The sequence below is a fragment of the Haemorhous mexicanus genome, chromosome 27, assembly GCF_027477595.1.
Source record: "Haemorhous mexicanus isolate bHaeMex1 chromosome 27, bHaeMex1.pri, whole genome shotgun sequence".
NCBI lineage: Eukaryota > Metazoa > Chordata > Aves > Passeriformes > Fringillidae > Haemorhous > Haemorhous mexicanus.
This window is the reverse complement of record NC_082367.1, coordinates 5,378,598-5,405,798: the sequence shown is the minus strand read 5'-3', so window position 1 is coordinate 5,405,798 and position 27,201 is coordinate 5,378,598. Positions and strand designations below refer to the sequence as shown.

General features: G+C 54.5%; 1 protein-coding gene across 12 annotated transcripts in view; it reads right to left on the bottom strand.

The window, feature by feature from the left end:
- MACF1 (microtubule actin crosslinking factor 1) overlaps positions 1-27,201 on the bottom strand; it is a 144,346-nt gene that overhangs the window by 72,151 nt on the left and 44,994 nt on the right. For 9 of the 12 annotated variants that reach the window (XM_059868557.1, XM_059868560.1, XM_059868559.1 and 6 more), the window contains exons 6-36: positions 25,721-25,887; positions 24,992-25,104; positions 24,793-24,899; positions 24,382-24,501; positions 24,181-24,276; positions 23,819-23,946; positions 23,644-23,737; positions 22,978-23,132; positions 21,011-21,287; positions 20,393-20,521; positions 20,068-20,145; positions 19,779-19,940; positions 19,144-19,248; positions 18,531-18,626; positions 18,095-18,220; positions 15,978-16,130; positions 15,358-15,512; positions 14,865-14,991; positions 14,258-14,441; positions 13,527-13,696; positions 12,105-12,283; positions 11,797-11,935; positions 11,250-11,443; positions 10,935-11,097; positions 10,382-10,465; positions 10,185-10,292; positions 9,454-9,552; positions 9,151-9,303; positions 8,964-9,052; positions 8,440-8,575; positions 492-5,753 (exon numbers count right to left, since the gene is read on the bottom strand). In XM_059868557.1, coding sequence (XP_059724540.1) covers positions 492-5,753; positions 8,440-8,575; positions 8,964-9,052; positions 9,151-9,303; positions 9,454-9,552; positions 10,185-10,292; positions 10,382-10,465; positions 10,935-11,097; positions 11,250-11,443; positions 11,797-11,935; positions 12,105-12,283; positions 13,527-13,696; positions 14,258-14,441; positions 14,865-14,991; positions 15,358-15,512; positions 15,978-16,130; positions 18,095-18,220; positions 18,531-18,626; positions 19,144-19,248; positions 19,779-19,940; positions 20,068-20,145; positions 20,393-20,521; positions 21,011-21,287; positions 22,978-23,132; positions 23,644-23,737; positions 23,819-23,946; positions 24,181-24,276; positions 24,382-24,501; positions 24,793-24,899; positions 24,992-25,104; positions 25,721-25,887 — 9,348 coding nt within the window. The remainder of the gene's footprint in view (positions 1-491; positions 5,754-8,439; positions 8,576-8,963; positions 9,053-9,150; positions 9,304-9,453; positions 9,553-10,184; positions 10,293-10,381; positions 10,466-10,934; positions 11,098-11,249; positions 11,444-11,796; positions 11,936-12,104; positions 12,284-13,526; positions 13,697-14,257; positions 14,442-14,864; positions 14,992-15,357; positions 15,513-15,977; positions 16,131-18,094; positions 18,221-18,530; positions 18,627-19,143; positions 19,249-19,778; positions 19,941-20,067; positions 20,146-20,392; positions 20,522-21,010; positions 21,288-22,977; positions 23,133-23,643; positions 23,738-23,818; positions 23,947-24,180; positions 24,277-24,381; positions 24,502-24,792; positions 24,900-24,991; positions 25,105-25,720; positions 25,888-27,201) is intronic. The other 3 variants (XM_059868565.1, XM_059868568.1, XM_059868569.1) reach the window with 1 other exon arrangement.

The window sequence follows — 27,201 nt, the reverse complement described above, 5'->3', positions numbered from 1 at the left end:
CTGCAGAATCAGACAGGAAATCAAAGCTTCAAACTTAGGCAGAAAAGAAGACAAAGTGTTATATAAAATTCTTCTTTTCTTTTGTTCCCCAAAGGAGAAATTTGTTAATAACGTTCCCGCTCATGGACTTGCCACTTGCCAGCCTTATCGACAAGATTTACTACAGGAGAAATAAAACACATGGTTCTTTTTCCAACATAAGCTTATAAATGGCAAGAGATCTCTTGGTGTTGCAGCAAAAGTGCCAAAAAAACGAGTTCTGCTTGTTAGTCATGAAGCAGTAATGCCCCAGCAAAAGGAGCCACAACTCAGCCCTGAGTGTTTCCAGTTGTACATCACCACTCCTTTGCCACATCCACTGCAGCTGATACTGCAACATCCACTCCTCCTGCTTCAGCTGCCCTCTGTGCCCAGGATCTCAGACAGATTTAGCACCAAACACCCACAAATAGCTCAGAAAAATTGCCTAAATAGCAAAAATATTCACTGACCTGGGCCGGCCTCGTGGACTCCCTCGAGGTTTCCAGCAGCTCCCCCTCCACGATCACAGGTAAGAGCAAACCCCGATCACCTGGACCTGGCTGCTTGCTCCTCTCCTGGGGGGCTTCTTCTTGGGGTTTTGGGGGAGCAGGGGCACCCCCTTGGTCTGCTCTGAGCTCAGCTCTTTGCTCGTGCTGGTTCTCCTCTCCAAGCTCCAGGACTGCAGAGGTTTCCTGAACTTCTGTGGGTTCCTCTCTGATAATTAAGTCAAGGGGCAGTTCCTGTGCCATGGTGGCTGTGCTGGGCATATCCTGAGTGGTTTCCACCCTGGTGTCTTCCTGAGCCATCCTTTCCTCCAGACTCAGGGCCACCAAAGCATCATGTCCATCCTTGGTCCCACCTTTCACCACCTCTCGAGCTTCCCCATGCTCAGGGAACACCAAATCCTCTCTGGGGGTTCCTGCATCTTTCCCAGGAATTGTTTTCTTTCCTTTCCCATCCTTCTGCTTGGCTGTGTCTCGTGCCAACCCAGCAGCAGTCTCGGGGCTGGATTCAAGTTTTGGCTCTGGCACCCTGGAGGCAAAGTGCTCCTCCTCACCCTTTTTCCTTGGAATTTCTTGGGAAACCAGAGAAGGAAGGAGCTGCTTCTCTGCAGCTTTCTCTGGCTGAGTGCTGTCTCCTGGAATGCTGCCCTGCTTTGCCTTCTTCTTCTTGCTTTTCTTTCTCTGGGTGGGTTTGAGCTCAGTTTCACTTGGTTTTTCCTGATCAATGGCACCTTCTGTGTGAGAGCTTTCTCTTTCTGTGTGTTTGACAGCTTTTTTCCCTGCAAGCTCACCTCCCACAGGAACACCAACCTCAGGGGGTTCTCCAGACTCTGCAGGACCCATCTCTCCCTTCCCTATGCCCACACTGACAGATTCCCTGGGGGCTGCTGCTGTCTCCTGGACCACACTGGTCACTCTCTCTCCTTGCCCAGAAGTCACCACTGCACCTTCTCCACCTGCCACAACTCCCTCTGCACTTACAAACTCCCTCCTCATCTTCCTCCTCTCCTCACCATCCTCCTCCTTGTGAAGCACCTCTGTGCCCAACTGCTCCTTCTCCAAGCCCTGTCTCTCTACTTTCTCTGTCCTTCCATCCACTTCTTCCCTCAATTCCTTGCCCTGGGCTGCTCTCACTTGGGAGCTGCCTTTTGGGACCCCTTTTCCCACAGCCCCTGCCACCACTGTCCCTCCAGGGAGAGACACTGTCCCCAACACTGAGGGGTGCTCTGGAGTCACCTCAGCCTTTGCCTGGGGGTGATGAAGATGATGATGACGTTCATCTTGGGGATGGACATCACCCTCTGAAGCTTCCTGGGGTTTTAATTTCCTTTCTGTCTGTGCTTTGGGGGATTTCTCAGTGGCAGCAGCTGCACTCTGGGCTGTGTCATAGCTCACAGGTTCAGGTTGAGCTTTGGGCTCAGCACCATCAGACCTGGCAGATCTGGCAGGGAGGACGACACCCTCCTCTTCTGGAGACGGTTTTTCTATTTTTTCCTGCCAAAGTTGCATTTTTTCTACTTTGAAGACCTCAGAACCAACTTCCTCCTCGGATATTTGCACCTCCCAAAGACCAGCAGCTAACTTTTGGCTAATCAGTCCTTTTCCAACAGCTTCCTTCACAGTCAACCTTTTCCCACCAGGGGCATCCACAATTCCCCCAGCCCTGAGCTGGTTGGTGGCGATGACTTTGGCCATGGCCTCATCCAGCACCCCCTGCTCCACAGCTGCCCTCAGGGACAGCCTCTTGCTGACAGAGCCCTCCACCACCCCTCCACTGTCTGCCTGTGCCTGCAGCAGCCTCAGGGTGGGCAGGGGGTCCACCTTCCCCAGCCTGACTGCCTCAGCACACGGCAGCTTGGTCCCTGTCACCTCATCCCTGATGGCCTGGAAGGGATGGACCTCCAGGTACCTCTGGCCGGATTCAACATCGATTTTACACTTCTTCAGGAACTCTGAGTAGGGAACAACCTTGCAGGTCTCGGGGTCTACGATGCCTTCTCTCATTTCTGAAGATGACAGGGCTTTCTCCACCACCTGCTGGGGCACCAAGCCCTCCTGCACTGCCTGGCTCAGAGCCAGTCTCTGGCCAGAAGCTGGGTCAAGAATGCTTCCACTCTCAGCCTGGATTTCCTGCACTTTCCTCTGGAATTCTGGGCTAACAAGCCCCAGTGACACTGCCTGGGGCAAGGGCAGCTTCTCCTTTGTAGCTGGGTGGACAAAGCCCTGCAGGACCACACTTTCAGCTTTCCTGAGCTCCTCACACAGATCTGGACTGATCAAACCGTGTTTCATGGCGCTGTCCACCGAAAGCCTCATCCCAGACACGTGATGGATGATTCCTCCATCAGCCACCTGCTTGGTCAAGAGCTGAAAAGCTTTCTCCTTCTCCAGGAGCCCTTTCTCAGCAGACTCTGCCACAGTCAAAGGCTGTTTGCTTTCAGGATCCACAATCCCACTGGTCTCAGCTTGTAAATTAATGAGCTTCTGCCTGGTCACCTCATCAGTGCCTTTCCCCCTGGAAGCCTTCTCCAGCTTGACCAGCTCTGTCTGACTCGTTGGCTCTATGAGGCCCAGATTCGAAGCCAAAGTCACTGACACTTTTTTGCCACGTTTCAAGTCCACAATCCCCCCAGTAACCACCTGCCCTTCCAAGATCCTCATCGCCGTCTCCCTGTCCAGGAGGCCAACGGCAGCAGCGTCCTTGATGGAGTAGACAAAGTTGTTGCCTGGGTCAAGGACACCACTGATGGCTTTGTCAGACGTGAGCACCTTCTGGAGCAGCTTCTCATCCATCAGACCTTCCTCAATCACGTCCTCAGTGGTCAAGGATTCACAGGCCTGAGGGTCGAAGAAGCCACTGAACATCCTCATCCTCTCCATGAGTTTGACAGCTGTGTGGCCGGACACCACTCCAGAGGCCACTGCCTCATCCAGCAGCAGGGTCCTGCCCGTCTGCTCGTGGCTGATGCCACCCCTTTGGAGCTGCATCAGGAGCTTTTCCAAAGTGTCCTCTGCTTCCTGCTCCTCAGGGGCTGGCAGGGATGGCTCCTCAACGCCCTCACCACCCAACACGTCTTCCTGCTCTCCTTCTTCCACTTCCAGCACAGTTTCCATGTCTGTGCTTTGCCTCTCTGCTGGTGCTGCCTCCCCACGTGCAGGGAGCACAACCTCCTCTCCTCCCAGCACACCGTTTTCAACTGTTCCCTCCTTCAGCAAATCAACCTCTCTGACATCTTCTGCCTCTCGTTCAGGTTCCCTCACACCCTGAGACCTCTCTGCCACGATTTTCAGTCTGTCTCTACTTTCTGGAACACCCACTGTTATGCAGATTTCACTTTTCACAACCACTGCCCCACTTTCCAATGCCCTCTTCTGATATTCGGGACCTTCCACTCCATCTGCTGCAGGAGGCTTGGACTCTTCTTCTGCCTCAGTCCCCATTTCCTCTGTTTCTGTGATTAATCCACTATCAAGATCACTGGGAGGTTCTGGCATCAGTAATTTTAGCTGATGTTTATCCCTTGTTGTAAAAGTCACCTGTTCTTTTCCAAATTCAGCCTCAGTTTCACTCCTCACGGTCTCCTGTTTAGGGGGAATCTGCTCCTGCTCTTCCACATGCAGGACATCCTCTGCATCCTCCAAGAGGAGACCTTCAGGTCCCACCACCACCTCCCCATTCTCCAAAGCAGTTCTGGGTGGTAGGATCTTCTCACTTTCACCTTTTGAAGGAGCAAACTGAAGCTCAAGCTGCTGCAAAGCCAAACCATTGCAAGGTTCACTTTCCAGAGCTGCTCCTGCCTCTGTCTCCTCAAAGCCTTCCAACCCCTGTGCACAGGATCCATTTCCTTGGCTTTGGATGAGAGCTTTAGTGAGATTCTTCAACTCTGCATCCACCAAGAGCACCTTCTGGCCATCGTGGATGTTGATGTAGCTGTGGGTCATCAAGTGGAACGTCAGCCTTTCATCATCACTCCTCAGCAGAGGCTCCTCCTGACCTGTGGGGCTCCTTCCAGGGGAGCTCTGGCCCTGCCTGCTCCTGCCTGGAGATCCAGAGAGCTGCACGCTGCCCAGGACATCAGGAATGGCTGTTGACTTCAGCTTCTTCACCACCTCTCTCTCCAGGATGCCCTGCTCCACTGCCTCCTGCCAGGACACCACCTCTGTGGTTTCTGGGATAAAAACAGCCTGGAGGAGCTGCCTCTTGCTGAGAGCCTCCTCAACCAACCCCGTGGAGAGGATCCCCTGCTCCAAAGCATCTGCAACAGGGATGATCTCCCCTGTCTCTGGCCACAGCACCCCCATGAAGGACCACAGGGACTCCAGGACCAGCAGTGCAATCCTTGGAGCTACCAAACCCCTCCTCAGGGCTTCATCCATGGCCAGCCTCTCTCCTGTGGTGGTGTCCACGATCCCACCAGTCTGGAGCTGCCGGATCAGGAGCGTGCAGGCCAAGTCCTGGTCAATCAAATCATGCCTGACAGCCTCATCCACGCTCAGCCTGTGTCCTGTCCTGGGGTCCACAATGCCACCAGCAAAGAGGTGGGCTTCCAGCAACCTGATGGTCACCTGCCTGTCTATCAGCCCCTCCTGGACTGCACGGAAGATGCTGACCTCCCTGCCTGACCTCAGGCTCACCATCCCACCCGCCAGCTGCTTGACTGGGAGCAGCCTCAGCCCAGTCTCGTGGTGGGTGATGCACCTGTCCAGGAGCTCAGGCAGGCTGATCTTCTCAGCAGTGTTGGGGTCAATCAAATCCTTGCCACCTTGCAGGTGAGACAGGAGCCTGCTGTGAAGCTGGGGGGGAAGGAGCCTTTCTTGCACTGCTGTCTCCATGCTGATCCTGCCCTGCTGGAATTTAAAGCCCCCAGTGACGAGCTCAGCCTCAAGAATCTTCAGCCCAATGCTCTCACTGATCCTCCCCTCTTCTATGGCAGCAACGACGGGGAGGAGCTGCCTCCCTTCACATCTGACTTCTTCCACCTGCTGGAGAGCATCCTTCAACTCCTGCAGCACCTGGAATGCCCTGAGATCAATGACGTTTCTTGCCAGAGCTTTCTCCAAGGAGAGTTTCTCACTGGTCTCTGGGACAACTAAGTCAGAGCAGATCACCTGGGCCTCCAGGAGGACCAGGCCTGTGTCCTGATCTATAAGACCTCTCTGCATGGCCCCAAAGACAGGGAATATTTCTACCGTGCCAAGATCGATCACTCCTGCCACGGCTTCGCTGCCCTGGAACAGAAAGAGAAGGAAAAGAATTAAATCCAAATCCAGCATTCCCAGCACTCATTGCAGGAGTTTCAGGGAGGCCTCAGTTAAAAAAAAAAAACAAAACAAAACAAAAAAAAAAAACTTAAAATACCCAAACAGGCTAGAAAGTCCTAAAGTGTTTGAAATCTAGTCCATCACCAGGGCAGCACCAAGATGCTTCCAATATCCACCAGCAGCAATGCAGCAAAGCAGCAAGCACCAAAACTCAGAACCATTCCTAATGCTCCACAGAAAACAGGGCAGGAAACCAACAAGCACAACAAAGCCCTTCAACAACTCCAGCTTCAAAAAGTAAAGACAACACAAATCCCACTCAGGGGGAAGAAAACCCCCCAGAACCACCCGCTGTGGGGTAAAGAGGAACCTTTCCCAGCACAGCCTCCATGCTGATTCCTGCCATGCTGAGAATCCTGCACTTCCCAAGCAAACCCCGAGTGCCAGGATGGGTGGGGAACACCACAGAGCCCCCGTGCCATGGAGCAGCTCCCAGCCATGCATCAGGGCAGGAGCAGGACAGCTCCCCAGGCATGACCATGGCCCCCACTCCAGCACCTCCAAGCTGCTCCTCAGACAGGGCCAGGGGAGAAATGGAACAAGTTGGAGGTTCCAGCATTGGAACAGTGACAAACTGGGACCACACCAACTACTGTGGTGGTTTTTGGAGGGGCTTTTCTTGCTGCTGTCCCCACAGGGAGGGTGATAATTTAGGTGATGAAGTGTCTTTGTTCAAAGGCTCTTTGGGTTTCTCCCAGTGCCGCTGGTTGGGTGTAAGGCTGGCCCAAGCACTCCAAGATTTTTGTGGGGATAGCAAGGAGGGAATGAGAACTATGGAATGAATTCCTTTTGCATCCCAACACCCTGCTGTGGGGACAGGAGGAATCTTCTGGGACAACCTCAGCTCTCCACCACCATCGCCAGACCCTGACGTGCGTACTCAGAGACGAACGAGCCGTGGAAAGACAGAGAAGAGGGAAAGGGGGAGGAAAACAAAAGAGAAAGATAAAAAAAGGAGATGGATGGGAGGGAGGGGAGTAAAAGGCTTTTACTTACCGACTTGCAGGGTGTGCCTTGAGCAGTTAAAGACAGAGCCTTATGGAGCAGTTCAGCCGTATCACACACAGTGTAAAGCTTGGGGTTAGCGTCCAGCATGCGACTGTTTTGTTTTGCAAAAAGAACCCCACACACAGGTCCGTCCTCTTTCCCTTTTGTGTGTTTTGTTTGTTTGTTTAAATCCCAGGGGGGTTAGTTAAACTCGTAAGCAAGGATGTCAGTTAATCTTAAAAACAGTTGACATGAAACACAAACCATACAGGGACACATCATGCTCAATTTAGCGCGCTCTGCTTTGCATTTTTTTTGGTCTTTTGTAACTTCTTTCTGACAGTTGGATGTTTCCAGCAAGCAAATGTTAAAGAGTTCTTCATGCTCCCTCTACAGTGAAGCAACAGCTCCGCAGCAGAGCTGCAGGGATGGTTTTGCAGACGGGGATTTAAGGTGAAGCCCCACTGCCATCTCTTGTTTTGCTGCCTGGGCTTCATCAGGTCCGTGAGTGAAAACTCTTCCAGCCCCAAAACAGCTTGACAAGCCCTGGAGAAGGCTTTTGCTCTAAAATAATTTTCCTGATCAAAAGGGAGGAAAAGGGAAAGGAAAAAAAAAAAAAAAAGCATCCATTCCACAGGGAGGCTGCACCAAATCTGTGATGGCTTAACAAAGTGATTTGTTCACCTTTCTGCTGCCAGCACAAGGGCTAAAGGGCTTGCAATGAAATAAATAATTTCCTGCTCTGAAACACCTGGAATGTGCTGTAAAGTCCAGTTTGGAGCAAAACACTACAATTTTAGGTGAAAGCTGGACAGGCAGAACTCAAAAAAAGCAGCTCTGCCACCTTCTCCCCACGAGTGGCTTGAACAGGGCTTCACTCACAGACCTGAGAGCCAAACCTGCATCTCAGAGCCAGATGTGAGCAGGCTGTTGCTTCAGGGTACAGGGAGCCAGCAAGCAAACACACAAAAATATCCATTGAGACATGAATATACACTTAGAGAACAGGCAGACGTAAATCTGTGAATGACAGCTGGAACAGAGGCAATGGGGATGCACTTCCAGCCCTCCCTGCAAGGATGGGGCTGGTGGATGGGAACAGGGAACAGCTTCTGGAGGTCTCCCAGGTCAGCTGAGGGGCTGGATGATGGGATTGCCTTCCACATGGAAGAGCTGCTTGGTTCAGCCACTGCTGAGAAAAACCCTTGGCCAGACCCTGAGGCCACGTGAGTCCCACCTTCCTGCACCCCCTGCCCGCAGTGGGACTGAGCCCTCTGAGCTCACAGCCCCCAGAGGACACACATTTCCTCAAGGGGACACTTCCAGGGCAGAATTCCATCTGCCACCCTGCTCACCAAACACAAATGAGCCTCCTGCAGAGGGCAGAGCCCTGAAACTCTCCCATGGAGCTGGAAGGCAGCAGGAAAACAGCTCCTGCTTGGCCTCCAGGCACCACCAGATGCTCTGGGTGACCATGAACAGGAGAGAAGGCTCGTGCAAGAGGCTCTGAGTGGCCACTGGCCAGGGACACAGGACAAAATGAAACCTCTTCCACAGCCTGAGGAGGGAAGGTGAGGAGTGAGCAGGGCTGAGCAGGGAGCAGTACCTTGTGCTCTGTCTCCTGAGCCAGCTGGCTCTGGAGCTGCTGGAGCTGCTCTGTGGAGTTGCTGCAGAGAGCCTGGTAGGTTTCCTTCAGAGCACCAATCTGAGCAGAAATCTGGTCCTTTTCTGCTTGGGAAAGCCTGCAAGGGGAAGGGGAAATACTCAGGGTACTGCCCAAACCAGCTCCACAGAATTACCACATCCTTGCAAGCACAGGAAAAGGCCAAATCCACCACGAGTCCCTTCCTCTCCCTGCCCTGCTCAGCTAAAGCCTGCCAGGATATCCAACCTGCATTGTAACAATCCAATCCCCAAATACATGGGTCTGCATCTCAACTAAAGAGGATTAATATTGTCCCACAGCATAAATGGGTTGCACATTTCACAGATCTCATTGCAGACAATAAAGAAGAAAACTGTTGTGTGCAGCTCATTGTTTTTAACTGGAGTCAGGCACTGGATCCCATGGATCCACCAGCTCTAAGGAAACTGATCTCCAGCCTCTGTTCCTTCCCTGGTCACACTCACTTGTGGCTGTGTTTTGCCAGGAAGATTTGGGAAGTTTTGATGGCCTCAGAGACCTGCTCCTTCTTTGCAGCCAGCTCCTCATTCAGGGCCTGGAAAAAAATACAAAAAAGAAAGCAAGCAGCTTAATGCAGCTGTGAAAAAAAGAGCAGAAGTTAAACCTCAGGGTGTGGAGTCAGCCCTGCTTTACCTGCTGCTCTGAGATGGATTTCTCGATGTCTCCCAGCTCTCTGCTGCCAGCAGCAGCTGCCCTGCCCTGCACACTCTGCTTCAAGCCCAGAGCCCAGCCCAGGAGCTCCTTCACCTTGTCCACGTGCTCCTGCTTTTCCTCCTCCACCACTTTCTGCAACGAGAGGAGGAAGGAGCAAGACAGCCACGTCAACAGGGATCTTCAAAGGGAGAGGAAAGGCAGATTCTGCTCCCTCAGCACGGAGCAGCATCCCTGGGGATGGGGGGATGTGGGGACAGGTCCAGGTGTGCCCCATGCCCTCACCTCCTCCTCCTCCAGGCGCCGCAGGGCGTCGCTGATGTACTTGACGTGCTGGGTGGTCAGAGTCACCAGGGCTGTGTAGCGAGTCCTCAAATCCATGAACTGCCAGGGGGGAAAAACAGAGGGGGAAAGGGGCTGCATCAGCCCTGCTGGCAGATCCAGAGTGCCACCCTTCCCAGCACATGACATGGATGAGGCACCTGTGGCTTGGGAAGCCCCCAGGGCACCTGGCAGAGCCGGGATGGCACCAATGGAATGCAGCCAGTCTGCTGGGGAGGGTGGTGGCCACACAAGGCATGCTGCACGACACTGGAGCCAGGGGACACTCCGGCCACGGACACTGGGATGCTCAACTCTTACAGAGGGCTACTGGGATCTTTGATATCCACACAGAGCAGACAGGAGCTCGGGTCCCTAAAAGGTTCTCATCCCAAAGATGCACACACAGCAACACTGCATGGTGCTCTGGTTATTTACCTCACAAGGCTGAAGGGCTGAGCCGACCCTGCTGGATTTGACCCAGGGGTTCCCAGGAGTCAAGGTATGGCATACCTGGTGCTTAGGGCACTAAGCCATCCTCTCTGGCTATTGGAAAAAACAGCGAGGGTGGAAACTTTATTTGTACAAGAGAGTTCAGCAGGAAGGAGCTCATTGCACAGAGGCTGCTGGGTGGTTTTGCTGGGCGTGGAAGAACCCCCAAAATCTCCCCCTGCTGAGCTGAGGTGGGGTCCTACCTCCTGGGTGATGGCATCTGAGGAGGAGAGCATCCGCCGGCGCTTCATGGGCGACTTCTGCTGCGACTCCACGAAGGCCCTGTAGGTCATCAGCTGCAGCTCATAGTCCTGAAAAGGTGGGGAGATGTGGAGCTTGTGAGATCTGCAAACTGTGCCAGGGCTGCTCCTGCCCAGCCCACCCCACCCAGGGGCTGTACCTTGACGGCGGCCGAGTATTGCTGGGAGAATTTCTGACACTGGTCCAGCTTGGCTTGGTTTTTCTCAATTTCTGCAGCCAAAGCCTTCAAGGGAATTCAAAGGAAAAATGGTTGTCAGAACAGGTTGGCTGAGTTGTTGCCCAGAGAAGGTGTGGATGCCCCAACCCTGGAAGTGTTCAAGGCCAGGTTGGACTGGGCTTGGAGCAACCTAGGATAGTGGAAAGTGTCCCTGCCCATGGCAGGGGGATGGAAACAAGATGATCTTGGAGATCCCTTCCAACCCAACCTCTCTGGGATTCTATGACAGCAGCCATGGGGACGTGAGCAGAATTCTGGTTCACATCCCTGCACTTTTGGGTAAAATCTTTACACCCTCCAATTTTTCACGCAAGACCTCATCTGCACCTCGAGCCAAGCAGAACTCCTCCACTTCCCAGACACCCAGCTCAGGCCTGCAGCCTCCTCCCTGCTGCTTTTCATACTCCCAGGCTCAGCCATGAAAAGAAGTGACACGGTCACGGCAGCAAGGAGACACCACGAGGTCCTGCCTCACCGTTTGCTGGCTGAGCTGCTCCGACAGCACCCGGCTGTCCTCAGCCTGGCCAGGCTTCATCAGCTCCTGCTGGGCTGTGATCTCCTCGATCCACTGGATCAGGGCGCTGTGGCACTGCCGGTAATCGCTCAGCACCTCCTGGATGCTCTCCAGCTCCGTGTGGCTGAGAGAAAACCACCACAGGTAAGACCAGGGCGGGTGAAATGCCACCAGCAGGAATCCCAGCCGGAAAAATTTCACCTCCACCAAGCCTGACCCGAGGTCTCAGCTGAAGGATGAGAGTAAATGTGGGAGAGGAGGGGGGAGGTCTCTCACCGGGTCTCGATCTGGGCGCAGACTCGCTGCCAGCGATCCCACAGCTGGCTCCCCTTCTCCTGGAAGCGCTCCAGGTCGATGCTGCGCTCCTGCCTCAGCCTGAACAGCTGCTCCCCCACCTCCTTTGCCTTCACCATCTCCTCCTCCAGCGTGGAGAACACGGAGCCCTTGTCCTTCACCTCCCCGAGCCATTGCTGCAAAAGGAGACAGCACCGGGTCAGTGCCACTGAAAGCAGAAGGGACCAAGGCAGAGACCAAGGACACACAGCTGGGAAGGGGTTAATGGGTTTATTTTCCCCCTCTCCTTAACTGGGAGGTGTAGAATGAAGGGGAATGTGCTCCCAGGTCAGATTGGTGCAGGTCATATCCTACAGCAGCAGACAGAGCACAAGCCACAGCACCTCCTCTACACTCACAAAGCAATCAGGGCTCTCACACCAGCAGCACAAAACCCTCCAAAAATGGACCAAAGCAAGGAAAATGTCCCACAGTCCAAATTCAGCAGAAAAAAGGGGAGGACGCTGCTTGAAAAGCCAACAGCACCAACCTGCAGGGCCGCCCTGTGGGTCTGAATGGCTGCCAGGTCAGCAGGAACAGCCTCCTCCTGGCTCAGCTTCACCTCGTAGCCTTTCACCAGGGATTCTGCTCCCTGGGTGCTGCGGATAATGATGTCAACAGTCTTCAACCTGGCAAATCAAACAGGACACACTGACATCCCAGACCTGGCACAGACCTGGGGGCTGCAGGGGGATGGATTCAGTTACATCCACCACAAGGTGTGTTGGAGGGACAGAACCTTAGTGAACTGGGAACGCTCTAAAGGGTGTTTGGGAACAGAGGCACGTCCCAACTCACTTCTCCAGGTAGATGGAAGACAGCCCATGTGTCTGCTCCATCTTGTTCACCACCAAGTCCAGCTCTGAACGCAGGTGGGGCGTGCTGGGCCCTGCAGGAGCCTTGTCCAGGAAGCTGTAACACCTCTCAGACACAACCCGGAGCTCCGACTGCAGCTGCTGCAGATCCTCCTGTGTGTGCTGCAGGGGAGGGAGACAATGTGAAAGGAGAGCAGGGAAAAGGCAGGGGGGAAAAGGCAGGGGGGAAAAGGGCAGGGGGGGAAAAGGGGCAGGGGGGGAAAAAGGGCAGGGGGGGAAAAGGCAGGGGGGGAAAAGGCAGGGGGGGAAAAAGGCAGGGGGGAAAAAGGCAGGGGGGGAAAAAGGCAGGGGGGGAAAAAGGCAGGGGGGGAAAAAGGCAGGGGGGGAAAAAGGGCAGGGGGGGAAAAAGGGCAGGGGGGGAAAAAGGGCAGGGGGGAAAAAGGGCAGGGGGGAAAAAGGGCAGGGGGGGAAAAGGCAGGGGGGGAAAAAGGCAGGGGGGGAAAAAGGCAGGGGGGGAAAAAGGCAGGGGGGGAAAAAGGGCAGGGGGGGAAAAAGGGCAGGGGGGAAAAAGGGCAGGGGGGAAAAAGGGCAGGGGGGAAAAAGGGCAGGGGGGAAAAAGGGCAGGGGGGAAAAAGGGCAGGGGGGGAAAAAGGGCAGGGGGGGAAAAAGGGCAGGGGGGGAAAAAGGGCAGGGGGGGAAAGGGCAGGGGGGAAAAAGGCAGGGGGGGAAAAAGGCAGGGGGGGAAAAAGGGCAGGGGGGGAAAAAGGGCAGGGGGGAAAAAGGGCAGGGGGGAAAAAGGGCAGGGGGGAAAAAGGGCAGGGGGGAAAAAGGGCAGGGGGGAAAAAGGGCAGGGGGGAAAAAGGGCAGGGGGGGAAAAGGGCAGGGGGGAAAAAGGCAGGGGGGGAAAAGGGCAGGGGGGAAAAAGGGCAGGGGGGGAAAAGGGCAGGGGGGGAAAAGGGCAGGGGGGGAAAAGGCAGGGGGGGAAAAGGGCAGGGGGGGAAAAGGGCAGGGGGGGAAAAGGGCAGGGGGGGAAAAGGGCAGGGGGGGAAAAGGCAGGGGGGAAAAAGGCAGGGGGGAAAAAGGCAGGGGGGGAAAAGGCAGGGGGGGAAAAGGGCAGGGGGGGAAAAGGGCAGGGGGGGAAAAGGGCGGGGGGGGAAAAGGGCGGGGGGGGAAAAACGGGGCAGGACTGCCCTTGGCAAAGCAGCTGGCAGGAAATGAAGCAGGCAGCCCACCTGCTGAGCCTCCCTGCTGCCTTCTGTGCAGCGAGATTCCCTCAAACCCCGAGAGTCCCTCAAACCCCGAGAGTCCCTCAAACCCCGAGATTCCCTCGCCCACGCAGAGGAGCCAGGGCTGCTTTTGGGTGTGTGTCCCTCTCAGCCCTGCCCTGCCCAGCTGCAGGCCTGACCTCCTGCTCTGCCATGCGGAGCGTGTTCTCCTGGATGGTGTCAACGTCTGCCCGGGCGCTGCTCGGGGCCTGGATGCGGCTCACCAGCCGCTGCTCGCACTCCTCCAGCCGCAGGCAGATGTTCTTCAGCTCGGACAGGTAGGTCCTGGCAATGGTCTCATCCTTGTCCTCTGCAAGCCAGAGACACACAGAAGAGCAGCTCAAGCACCACTGGTCAGTATCGGTCCCAAACAGAACCTGCTGGAATCCCCGGAGCCGAGCGCAGCCCCTGAGCATCTCTGCTCTGATGGAAAACACCTTCATTAAATCATTAAATCATTAAATCATTAAATCATTAAATCATCTCCTTCTGGAAATGAGTCCAGCCACAGGACTGGAGTCCTCGGTCCTGGTGGGAACTCATGGTGTCACAAGTGCCACCACCACGTGTATTCTCCCAAAGACTAACTGCAGGAAGAGCTCCTTGCTTGGAATGCATTCCCTCTGCCAACACCACAAGGGGGAGAGGACTCAGCAGCTCAGCTGAAGCTGCAAAGCCAGGGCCTCTCTGCAGGAGCAGTGCTGGACAAAGGCCGAACACTTGGATGGATAGATGGAGAAATAAGGAGAGCAGCTGCTCACACCATCAACCGGCCAGCTCAGGAAAAGAAGAACACGAAGCCATGCCATAAATCCTGTGTTGATGAGTTCCCACAGCTCCTGGTTAAAGCATCAGGCCCTTTGAAGCTCACCGTTCTCCATGGACTCCAGCAGCTGCCGGATGTGTTCCTTGGAAGACTCCACTTCCTCCTCCAGGCGCAGCCGGTCCGACACGGAGAACAGCTCCGAGTCCCGGCTGTCCTGCAGGAAATCCTCGTAGTGGCCCTGCAGGCTCTTCAGGGCTTGCTGACACTCCCCTTGAGCCAAGGATCTCAGCTGTGAGTGGAAAAAGAGGCACGTCCAAACATCAGGAACAACTTTCTGCACACCAACTGAACCGCCTTCATCTGCCCAAGGAGTGTTTTCAGAGGGGGAGAGGTAAATCCTCCCTGCCTCCCCCCAGCTGTGCTCACTCCCTAATGAAATGCTCAATCCACAGCAGCAGCAAACACCTGATGCTCTTTTTACTGGGAAAAGCTGCAATCCTTCTGCACAGCACCCCCAAACCCAGGTTTTCAAGGTGTGAATTGTTCCCCTTTTCCCCACTGCTGTAAACTGCGACCCTTTTCAAGGTGTGCACTGCCCCAGGTGTAAAGCCCCTTGATTTCCCCACTCCCTGGTTTTCCCCTCTCTTTGGCCACACAGAGAAGCCTGGAGAGCAGCACAACTCCAGAAGCAGGCAGGGAAGTTCCTCTGTACCTTTTCCATGCTGAAGCTCTGCACCAGGGCTATGTCCTTCCTCAGGTAGTTCCAGGAGATGAGGCTCTTTGTGTTCATGTGCAGCTGGTGCCAGAGAGCCATCACTTTCTGGTACAGCTGCTCCACCCTGCAAGGGGAGAGGAGCAGATGCATCAGCCCTGGATCTTCCCAGCAAACCCAGCCCTGACCCTGCTAATCCTCCAGCCATCCCTGGCAGACAGCAGCCCATCACTGCAGTGACCCCAGTCTGGCATCACAGGGAGTGATGCTCCTGCTGTTCAGTGCCAGAGATCCCTGAGGGGATCCCTCCTCCCAAATTGTCATTTTTTCATTTTGCAAGCCACAGCAGCAGTCTCTGCAATGGAGTTAGCAGCTGTAGAACCAGGAGGGATTCCTTTCCCCACCACAAACCACTTTCACACCTCCATCCCCACCCCAAATCTGTCCCCTCCCATGCCACCATCCCACCTCTCTGTGACTGTCACCAAGTTACCTGTTGGCCATCTCGATGGCCTCTTTGTTGGGTGGGGGGATCAGGAAGCAGACAGAAGGCACCATGGCCTCGTTCCCTGTGGGGCTGATCACCTTCCACTTGGTCCTCTGGGAATTGTCCTCCAGGACACACTCGTCGTTCCTGCAGATGGTGATCTGCAACAGCACCAGCACCAGGAGCCCATCAGAGACCAGCAGCAGGGCTGTGCATGCCTGTCCCTGCTGCCAGCCCCTCTCCTGGGGGTGAGGCAGCTCCCAGAAATACCCAGAGGGATGTGTTTTAGTGGAGCAGCAGCCTGGAATGGTGCCAGGCAGTGCAGCACGCTCGTGCCGGGAGGGGAAGGGACAAGGAAGTCACAGGGAGCTGGCTGCCACCCACGTGCTTGCTTGGCTCAGGCTGGTGAAGCCCATCCTCCTTGGAAGGGGAAAGGACTCCAGCTCCTGCCCAGAATAAATCTGAGACATGGAAATCTGCTCCAGGAAAAACATCCCTGCTGTTTCCCTCCCACTCCTGCTCTCCACTGACAGATCCTACGGCGCTCATCCCAAACCACCCCGGGTGTCACTCCCCTGTCCCTGCCTTCCCTTCCCAAGTGCCACCAGCACCCTGCCAGCCCTCACCTCGATCTGCCTGTAGTCACAGACAGCCTTGATGGGGATGGTGCTCTTCACAGCGTGCTCTGGGTTCCTGGGCCGCAGCTGGACGATGCTTTTGGACCGTCCCACCAGGCTGGCAACGGAGCTCTTGGACTGGATCAGCTGCTCCTTCTCATCCTGGCAGGGACAAGGAGCATGGGCTGCTCAAGGAGGGTGAGGGGAGCTCTGTGCCAGGCATCTCAGCTCGCCCCCCACCCCAGTGCTGGCCTGCAAGGGCTGAGCAAACACCTCAGGAGGATCCTGCTGCCCTGGCAGGATGGGAAGAGGGCTCAGGAGATGGGATGGGACATCACTGCTACTCCCACTGCCCTGCAAAGCCACATGCATACCTCTGCCTCTCTGGCTGGTAGGACAAGAAAATGTTTTCTTTCAAAATGGGGGAAAAAAAAAAACAAAAAGAGAACACAACATCCACCAAAGCCAAGTCCCAGGAGCTGTGAGGGGCTGAGAGCAGGACAGTGTCCCCCAAAGCTGGGGATGTTCAGCTGCCTGCAGGAGAGCCCAGGGAAGCATGCTCCCTTCTCTAAAGCAAAGGATGAAGGGGTGTTTAAACCAATGGCTGGAATGGGAGATGATGAATTATCAAACACCTCAGGAGGAGGAGGGGCTCAGGGTGGAGCAATCACACAGGCCTCTGGCTCTGGGGAGAAATCTGCCAGCCAGAGGAAATTTTATTCCTCCAAATCCCTGCTGGGCCTGGTGATGGCACCAACCCAGGGGGAATGGTGGCAAAGCTGCCCTGGAAGAGCCTCTGGCAGCGTGGAGACCTGTGCAGATCACCACACTGGCAGCTCTGTGATTAGTGACAGCTCAGCCCCTGCTGGCTGTGGCAAAGGTTTCAAAGAAAAGGATCCCAGAAAAGCTTCTCCCTCATGCTTGGTACTCTGGGGTTGGTTAGTGTGCTGAGACAGTGGAGGAGACTTGAATGGTTAAAAAAAAAATAAAATTAAAGAAAATTTAAAGAAAAGAATAAATGATTAAATAAACTACCTGTGCCTGTCCCAGGGAGCATGATTGGAAGAAATACAACTTTAACTTATTAGGTAAGAAAGAGTAAAATAGCTGAGCTCAGGGCAGCTGCCCCAGTCCTGGGTTTGTGGCCTCTCTCTGGCTGCCCAGAACAGCCTCTCCCACCCCAGATGGCACCTGCCAGACTCCTGATGTGCCAGGGCTCCAGACACAGACCCTGGCAGCCAGCCTGGCTGCTCCAGGTCCTGGCAGCACCAGAGACAGGCCAGGACAACCCTGAGAGAGGATGGGGGAGCCCCCAGGCCTCCAGGAGAGAAGCCAGTGCTGATGCACCCATCACCCCCAGTAAGGGCACCCCAGAGGCACTGGGGACACCCTGCTGTGCACTTCTTGGTGACCACCTGCCTCCACACTCTGTGTCACCTCCCGACCCTGCCACCACAGCTCAGCACTTCAGCCACAGCCCAAATCCTCCCCTGACCCTGGTGTCCACCCCAGCTGATGCTCTGCTCCTCAGGGGTTGTTTTCAGGTTGTTTTTTTTCAGGCCAAATCAAGCAAGAAGGTGACAGTGCCATGGCCTGGGCTCTGCTCTGCTCAGCTAAGCCAGGCCACGTGTTCAGAGATCAGCCCCTGGCACAGCCAGGCTGCCCTGGCTCTCCCCCACCCACAGGATGGATTAACACAGGATTTGGGCTGGATAAAGAGCAGGCATTTCTCCACCAGGAGCATCCTGCAGGCCCTGCCTTTGTCAGCAGGACTCGAGCAGGATGGCAGGGTGGGCATGGCTGGGGCAGGAGCAGCTCACACGTCAGGCTGTGACCTTGCACAGCCAGCACAGGCTGCCTGCTCCTCCCCCTGAGGACACAGAGAGGTCAGAAGGTGCCTCTAAATGACAGTGACCAACTCCAGCTACACCACACAGCTGGGGCCAGCACAGCCTGCAGCTCCTTCAGCAGCTCCAAGGGCAAGCAAAGCCCTGCCCGAGGTGGAGCACAAACCACACCCCACCAAACTGTGGGGATAGAGAGCCCAGTTCTCCCTGGGGAGGAAAGAGGGGTCCCAGGCAACGCTGCTGGAGCAGAGCAGGGTGGTGGGGTGTCAGAGAACCCACCATGGAGTCCTGCAGGAGGTCCTCCAGCCGTGTCAGGCTCGTGTTGTGGTCACAGGAGTATTTCCTCTTGATGGAGTCCTGCAGGTTCCGCAGGTACGTCTCCGACTCCCGGGCGTCGCTGAAGAACTGCCAAGGCAAAAAGGGTCACAGGTGCCTGGACAAGCCCCCTGAGCAGGCTGGAGACAGGCAAGGAGCACCCCAAAGGCTCAGCCAGCAGCTCCTGACACTGCTCTGGCTTTAGGGCTGCGAGGGCAGGGTCATCCCAGGTGGATGAGCAGAACTACAGGGAATTGTTGATCCCTTTTTCCCCTAGAAATGCCCAGGGAGCAGCTAACACTTATTCCAGAGAAAAAAATCCCTTCTTCCCCCTTCATGAAGGACAACAGCAGTGTGAGGAGCTCATGGAGTGGGATTGAGGGAATTTGGCCCCAAATACCTGGAAATAGGCAGCGTTCTCCTTCACGTGCTGCTCCACGCACAGGCAGAGCTGCTTGATCCACTGCCACTGGGTGTGCACAGCAGCACTGTAGGCCTGTGCAAAACACAGAAAAGGGCACTGGAAAAGGGCATGCACAGCCAGGAGGGGCACAGCAAGGACACAGGAGCCTGAGGGAAGGACAGAAATGGCCAAGATCTGGCTGCAGCCAGGAGGGTTTAGACACAGAAGATGGCAGACCCCGTCTCGGTGTCCCCATGTCACCCAGGATGCCAGAGGCAGCAACAGTTTTGCTTTTACCCCATGGAAAAGGTTCCCACAGCTCTTTGCTTCACCACCACGGTGTCCCTGGAAGCCTGGATGACCCCAGGGCAGCCAAGGCCATTCCCTGCATCACCTCTCTGTGGGAAAGGCTCACACTCTGTGTTGGTGTCCTAATTTGAGGTGGCGATTATTTGGGAATGGAAAATTCAAAATCTCTAGCACTGCACTGATGTCCTGCCACCATAAAACACTTCATCAGGCACCGTGGGGTGAGGCAGTGAGTCTCCCAGTTCCAGCTGAGGTGATTTGATCCTTGGGAACCCCACAGCTCTGCCAGGCTCCTGCTCACCTCCACGGTTTGCTTGGCCGGGTGGTTCTCCAGGGAGAGCAGCTCAGCCGTGTCCTGGAGGGAACGGAAGATGTCCTGCTTCTCATCCAGCTCTGCTGTCAGCTCCTGCAGGAGGGAAAGTCCAAACCTCAGCTCTGGCACCTCGCTCAGACCATGTGGCCAACTGACCTAAAGGAGGTACCAGTGGATGCCAGGGGATCCAGCACGGCACCACAGCCCCATTCCCAACAGGAATCTGCCTCCTGTGTGCCAAACAGGCACTGGAAACCTGCCCAGGGACCTCTTCAGCTTCACCCAGTGATTGTGGAAAGATGGGAATTTGTTTAGACTGCTGTAAAGAGGAATCAATTTTCCTCTTTGGCTCAGACTTATCCCCCTCGCCCCCGCTAGTTCAAGATGCCTTGAGCTCCAAACTAATGCTAAAAATACAGCTTTTGATGCCTTTTTGATTGCAATTCAATTGAACACACACATTCATTTCACTTTCTGCTCTGGGGAGAGCTTCCATCAGCTCTGCTCAGGCACAACAAGCTCAGGGAGCTGGGAGGGAGCATCCAGCCTGAGGATTTCAGGTCTGTCAGGAGCTGAGGGCTCCACAGAGGACCAAAAGCAGCACCTGCCCTCCCAGCACTCACTGAGAAGTAATTCTTCTTGGCTGCAATGTTGGGGTTGTTGTCACTCCAGTCATAGGCCAGTTCCTCCTCCTCCTTCTCATTCAGCCAGATCAGCTCAGCAGTGGCCCGGGACACGAATCCATGCAAGCTCTGCAGGTGCCTCAGCCTGAAGCTCGAGGTTTCCTGGACACCAACAAGGGTTTGTTATTCCTCCTCCCTGCTCTGTAGCTGATGGTTTTTTTGCCCTCTCCCCAGCCTTGGAGCAGGGAGGGCCCCCAGGCTCCCTGGGCAGTGCTGGGAGCCCACTCACCATCAGCTTGCAGTACTGAGTCTCCAGCTTGCCCAACGTCTCCGTGTAGCTGGCGCGGAAATTCGGAGACATTTTACCCTGAAGGATGAGAAATGCTCTTGTAACCCATCACAGGACAGCATCAGCCAGAAGCCCATCCCCAAATCTTTCTCCACAGCTCTGCCTGAGGAAGGGGAGGGTGGAGAGGATGGCTCAGGGCAGCACTGCATCAACTCAGAAGCTCCATCCTTAAAAACCACCTCTGTCCCAGGAATGTGACCCACAGGAGCTGATCCCAGTGCCCTCATTTCCCACGTGGGGCCACGCCTGGTGTCCCCCACCATACCTCATACATCCTGGCCTCCTTCACGCTGGAGCCCAGGTCCTCCACGCTGGCGTGGATGTGCCTCTGGGTCTCCAGCTGGGATTCCACACTTGGCAGGTCAGTGCCCCACTCTGCCCGCTCCAGTCTCATCTGAAACCAAGAGGCTCAGGTCAGCACTGCTCCTTCTGCTCTCAAAGGGACAGCAGGAATCCTCCCAGAGGAAAAAACAGGAATCACCCCAGAGGGAAAAAACACCTCTCAGTCTTGGTGGAAGATCCTAAGCCAGTGCTCCAACTCTGAATATTTCTGGGACAGCCTAGACAAGATTCCCACCCACTTAAGACCAAGTGACTGCATCAGCACAGACCTACTTCCAGCTTTGAAAGGCTCCTCTGATCCCCACTGGCCAGCAGGACCACAAGAGAGAAAACCCAGCTCCAGTTTTGAAAGGCTCCTCTGATCCCCACTGGCCAGCAGGACCACAAGAGACAAAACCCAGCTCCAGACAGAAGCCTCAGATCTCCAAAAACATCAAACCACCAAAAGCAGCTATTCACAGATAAGGGCAGGAAAAGGCCTGGGGCAGCTTCCCACATCAGCCTGAGCACAGGCAGGAGGTTTGGCCCAGCATCTCCTCACCTGCATCTCCTCCACCCAGGCCAGCAGCTCGTAGACGAAGCGGAGGCTGCCTTCATCTTCAGAGGAGGAGATGGCCACCAGCTCTGTCCTGGTCATGGGCTTGCGGAACCAGGAGGCCGAGGAGGTGTGGAGCCCCTTGGTCAGGGACTCGCCCTTCAGGTGGGTCGTGCTCAGCGTGGAGGTGGGCACCAGCTCCAGGGTGGAGAAGTGACCCTTCCTGTAGAGGTTGGTGCACTCCAACCTCAGCGTCACCAGCTCGTCCTGCAGCCTCATGATCCTGGGGAGGCAAGCAAGGAGTGGGTAAGGATGGGAATGTGTCACGGAGTGACAAAACTCTCCTTTGTCTCCTTAGGAAGGAAAAAAAAACCCAGAAGTTTCTCAAAGGCACCTCATAGGACCTGGGGGACTTCACCTCAAACTTCAGGATGGCCAATTGGACAGGAGGCAAAAAATTGCCTGAGCAATTTACTAGAAAAAGAAGAGAACAAAGAAACTAATGGCTTTTGTGAGGAGTTTTACCAAGAGCAAGAACCTTTCCCACCTGGCTGGGTTTTTCCCTGTAAATAGTTTTGTCATTTTGCCTTTTAATAAAACTTTTCTGTTTCCAACACTGCCACAGAAGCCATCCTGCTGATTTTATGCCTTCTAAGGCAGCTGAGCTATCTTGGGTGTGAAATAGATCTCCAAGAGCTATGAAACCTGGCTCGAGGAGTAAGGAGATGGACATATGTGTCACCAGGATATTTTCTGAAAAATCCCTTTGCCAGGATTTTCCTCCTGAGAACCTGAGAAGCCTCAGGAAAAAAAATGTAAACAATAATTCTCTTTTTCCTTAGAATGTGGTCTGGGGGGTGCTTACCAACAAGTGCATCTTTGATTGGTTTCATGTGAATTGTTTTTAATTAATAACCAATCCCAGTCCAGCTGAGTCAGTCACAGGTTTTTATTATCATTCTTGTCTAACCTTCTGATGTCTCCTTTCTCTTTCTTTAGCATAGTTTTAGTATATCACTTTATTTTAATATAATATCATAAAATAACAAATCAGCCTTCTGAAAACTTGGGAGTCAATTCTCATCTCTCTGTATCCTCTTTCTTTAGTATAGTTTTAATATATCATTTTCATAGAATACAATAGAATAGAACAGAATAGAATAGAAAATATCATAAAATAACAGCTCAGCCTTCTGAAAAATTGGGGGTCGATTCTCAGCTCTCTGTATCCTTTCTCCTTCTTTAGTATAGTTTGAGTATATCATTTTCATAGAATAGAATAGAATAGAAAATACATTAAAATAACAAATCAGCCTTCTGAAAACTTGGGAGTCAATTCTCATCTCTCTGTATCCTTTCTCTTTCTTTAGTATAGTTTTAGTATATCATTTTCATTTTCATAGAATAGAATATAATAGAACAGAACAGAATAGAACAGAAAATATCATAAAATAACAACTCAGCCTTCTGAAAACTTGGGAGTCGATTCTCATCTCTCTGTATCCTCTTTCTTTAGTATAGTTTTAGTATATCATTTTCATAGAATAGAATAGAATAGAATATATAATAACAACTCAGCCTTCTGAAAACTTGGGAGTCAATTCTCATCTCTCTGTATCCTTTCTCTTTCTTTAGTATAGTTTGAGTATATCATTTTCATAGAATAGAATAGAATAGAACAGATTAGAATAGAATATATCATAAAATAACAACTCAGTCTTCTGAAAACTTGGGAGTTGATTCTCATCTCTCTGTATCCTCTTTCTTTAGTATAGTTTTAATATATCATTTTCATAGAATAGAATAGAATAGAATAGAATAGAATAGAATAGAAAATATCATAAAATAACAACTCAGCCTTTTGAAAACCTGGGAGCCAATTCTCATCCTGGGGACCCTCACAACACCACGACAATCGGCGAGCACACACCCAGAGGGGATGTGCAGCCCCTGAGGAAGCTCCTCACGCCCACCTGAACACCAGCTCCTCCAGCTGGTAGTAGTTCTCGTCCCGGAGGATCTGCACATCCACCTGGAGCTGGCGGATGAGCCCCTCGCTCTCCTGCAGGAACGCCACCACGTCGGCCTCGTGCTGCACCGGCTGGCCCGACTCCAGGTGAGCAGCATCCTGAGGGGACAGGGGACACTCAGGGACGAGCCCCTCAGCCCTCAGATGGGGCTGAGAGTCACAGGGCACCTCCTGCCACCACCCCATGTTACATCCTTCTCCCCTTCCTTTCTTTTTCCCCCAACGTGGAGGAGAGATCTCCTCTCTGTCACCAACATGTTCTATAAAAAATCCTTTCCTTAGGAGTTTTTCCTCCTGAGAAGCTGTTCCAGAAGTGCTGTTCTCCTCCACACCAGCACCTCTGCAGATGTCCAGCCCCTCTTGCTGTGTTCCCAGAGACAAGACCATTCCCCATCCCCCTGCCCTCAAGGTGACCTGTGGATCACCAAATATCTGCCACCACCCCTACAGCACCTCTGGGACAGGCTCAAGGGCAGAAAAAAAAGGAAAATGTTCCAGGGGGAACCCACCACGCCAGGCAGAAGAGAGGAGAGGAGATGGGTACCAAACAAGAGTAGGAAAACAAATAAATCAATAAAATCAGGAGGGGCAAACCCCACTCCCCACTCACAGCCTGCAGCGTGTTCTTCGCCAGGGTGAGCTTTTCTTCACAGCTCAGAGCACCATTCTGGATTTTGTTAGCGATTTGTAGCAGCAATTCCAGCCTGGAATGACAGAGGGAGGTGAGAGAGGGGTTTTGGAAGATGAGGAGCAGGGGATGTCCCTGCCAGGGGCACAGCACCCACCTCTCCACGGCCGGCCGCAGGAGCTTCTCGCGCTCCAGCATCTCAATGATGAGCTTGCCCCACTCCTCCTCCACATCGTTGGGGTGGTAGCCCTGGGGCAGCTTGATGCGTCCAAATTCAATCCAAACCTGGGGGAAACATCAGCAGAATGGCATTTCCCACCTCTGCCAGGAGCTGCCTGGGGATTCCAGGGAGGGAAGAGGGGCTCTGCCTCCGCCCCTGCAGTGCGCTGCCTCGTTTATCCCGAGGGGTGTTCCCACTTCTCCTCTCCAAAATAAACCTGAACTGAGCACAGCTCAGTCTTGCTAAAAAAGCACAGCATTCCCAGCTACCAGCCTCTGGGCAGCCAGCATGATCCTTACCTCTAGCAGTTTGTAGAGCTCCTCTATCTGTCCTTTTTCCTGCTCTTTTGCTGGGATCTCAGTTTCTTTGAAGTGTATGTACTGGTTATAAAGTGCCTGGGAGGAGAAAAGCTCATCAGGAACCACCCTGGGGAGTGCCACCACCCATCCCTCAGCACTGGACACAGGACACACCGAGGACAGACCTCGTCCAGGACCTACCTTTAGCTCTACAGGGTTCTGGGGGAAGGATTTGTCTGACATGAGTATCGTGTGCTGCTTGATCCACGAGATGAGGGACTCCACACGGGTCTGGTACTCCAGCCACCTCGAATCCACCTCCTGTGGGGTGAGAGTGTCTTTGCAAGCACTGCTGGAGGTGCCACAGACAAGCTACAGGGTGGATCCATGTGCCAGGGCCTCCCTGCTGTGATGCCATCCCAGGAGGATCCTCCTCAGCTTTTTTCCTACAGAGCCTGGGCAGCGCTGTGGCCTTACAGACACCATAATGGGGTCTCCCTCCCTCTCCTCATCCCTCTTCCACAGGGAACAGACCCTCTCCCAAACCCTGCCCACAACCCCAGCTGCCTCCCAAAAGGCTGTCCCAGCCTCCCAGCCCTCAGCAGTGCTTACGATGGCGCTGATCCCTTCTCCTCCCTCGGGGACTTTGGGAAAGGCATCGTAGATCGAAGACACGTAAGTGATGACAGATTTCTCATCTGGAGAGGGAACGTCCACGTCTGGCAGGAGGGAAGCAGAAAGGCAGTGAGGAAAGGGAGTGGGAAGAGAGGCTGGCATGTCCCTGCACTGGTCTGGTGCCCTGGGCACCCACCTTCAGCATCCAGCAGCCGTGTGACCCCCAGGCGCTCGGCGATCTCGAAGGCCTGCTCCAGGTTCTCCCGGTTACTCTGGATCTGCACCCTCTCCATGTCCACCAGATCTGGCCTGCAAGACACACCCCAGAGTCACAGCCAGCCCCAGGTGGCCAGGGCAGAGCATGCTGGGTGGGCATCACTGCCATGGGTGGCTCCCAGGGTTGGTCTGAGCTCCTGTCCCAGGGTGGGGGCTCTCCAAGGGGACTGGGCTGCAGGACTTCCCTGTCTCATCCCCTTGGGAAGGGGGTTCAGGCTGCAAAGAAAAACCTCTTGGTGCCAGCTAGGGAAGAAGGAATCAAGAGAGGATTAACTGCTGCTTGGGAGACCTCCAAGGTCCTTGGATAAAAGCATGGATGGAAGTGCTGCTGTTCATGGAGAGCAAAAGGGCAGCACTGCAGCACTCAAGAGTTTTAAAGCTTTTCATTTCTGCCTCTCTTCCCAGCCTCATTAAGATTTTTTTCTGTAACCTGATGTATGCTTTGCTCATTCCAAGCATCCCCCCTCCCACAGCCACCTGGCAGAAGAGAGAACTCCAGGTAAAAAGACATTGCTCCCTGCCACATCTCCAAGCACTCCAAGCATCTCCAAGCACTCCATCACTGACCATAGTGGTGGGCAGAGACCCCTGGGAGACCCTCATCCTTCCTCCCACCCTCATGACACTCCCAGTGCTGCTCCCTGCCCACCTGTATCTGTGGATGAGGGCGTTGAACATCTTGCCATCGCTCCAGCAGGAGGAGAAGTTGGTGCACTTCAACCCGATGTAACCTGCTGTCACCTTCTGTGTCCACAGCAGGAGCTTCTCCTTGGCTGACATGTCCCCCAGCTCCCCACTGATGTAGATGTCAGAGATCTGAAAGGAAGCAGCACAGCCATGGGAGGATGCAGGAGCAGGGAAACCTCCAAATTCTGTGAATTTGCCCCAGGCCTGGCTACCAGAAAGGGCAGGAGGCAACTCGTGGTCACTGTGGGGAAAGGGGACCCCGTGGCCAAGGAACTTGGGAAGGGCTCACAGGACCTGTTTGGGCAGGCTGGAGATCCAAGCAGGCAGAGCCAGACATTTTCTAACCCCATTTCACAGGGCCACCAGGGTCTGCCTGGCCCCACAGCCCAGCCCAGCCAGGACATGAGCTGACAGCTCCAAACCCCAGCTCCAACAAGCACCAGGGCCGCTCCCTCTGCACCATCCCTGTCCCCACAGACAGGGACACACCTCACTGGGAACACACTGTCCTGCAGAGAGGAGGCTCCAGACAGGCCCCTTCCTGCCTCTCCCTGCTCCAGACACGCCGTGCACCCTCCTGTACCCTCACTGCCCCTGCCCAGCAGGCACCACCAGGAGCCCCAGCACCTCAGACACCCAGAGCTCCCCCAGGAACAGTCACTGCCACCCAGCAGCACCCAGGGTGGGCAAGGAGAAGGGACCACCACCAATATCTCTTGTTGGGGCTGCAGGTGTGGCAGGGGAGCTCCACCTGGAGCACCCTGTTGTAAGAAATACCAACTTAAGAAGCAGGAAAACACTTGGAGAGGAGGTGTCTGACCTCCAGCCATGGAGCAGCTCCACGCTGGGGGGAAAGGGAAGGATGAGGAGAAAGATGTGACATCCCCCCTCTGCCTGGCTGGTGCCAGGGGGTGCTGGTGGCAGGGGGTGCTGTGACCCAGTTCCCAACAAAAGACAGCGACAGTCACGGACCCCTCAGACAGGGCTGGCTGCGAATCCCAGACTGGCACGTGACACCACGCACGTGTCCCCGCATGCCAGCATATTCCTGATTGGCACGGCTTCCTCCTCACCCTCCCCTCTCCAGCTCCCCAGTTAGTACAATTACCTCCCCTTAATTAAGGAGAGGACAAAGGGGAGGACGGGAGCCACTCGGATTGTCCAGGGTGCCCACGGAAAGGCAACCGAGGCAGGCTGTTTGCTCGCCGGATTCCTCCTCCCAGCACTGCAGGGAGCAGGTGTGCCAGCACCCAGCCCTGAAAACACCCAAATCCATCCCCAAAGCACCCTCAGCTGGGTGCTGGCAGCGCTCAGGTCCTGGCTGTCAGACATCCCTTAGCAGGCAGGAGACAGGGACCTGCGGGATTAGCGTCTCTCCGGCGGCGGGCGGGTGCTGCCGGTGTCATTGGTATGCTGCAGCTCACCTCCCTCTCCAGCCTGACA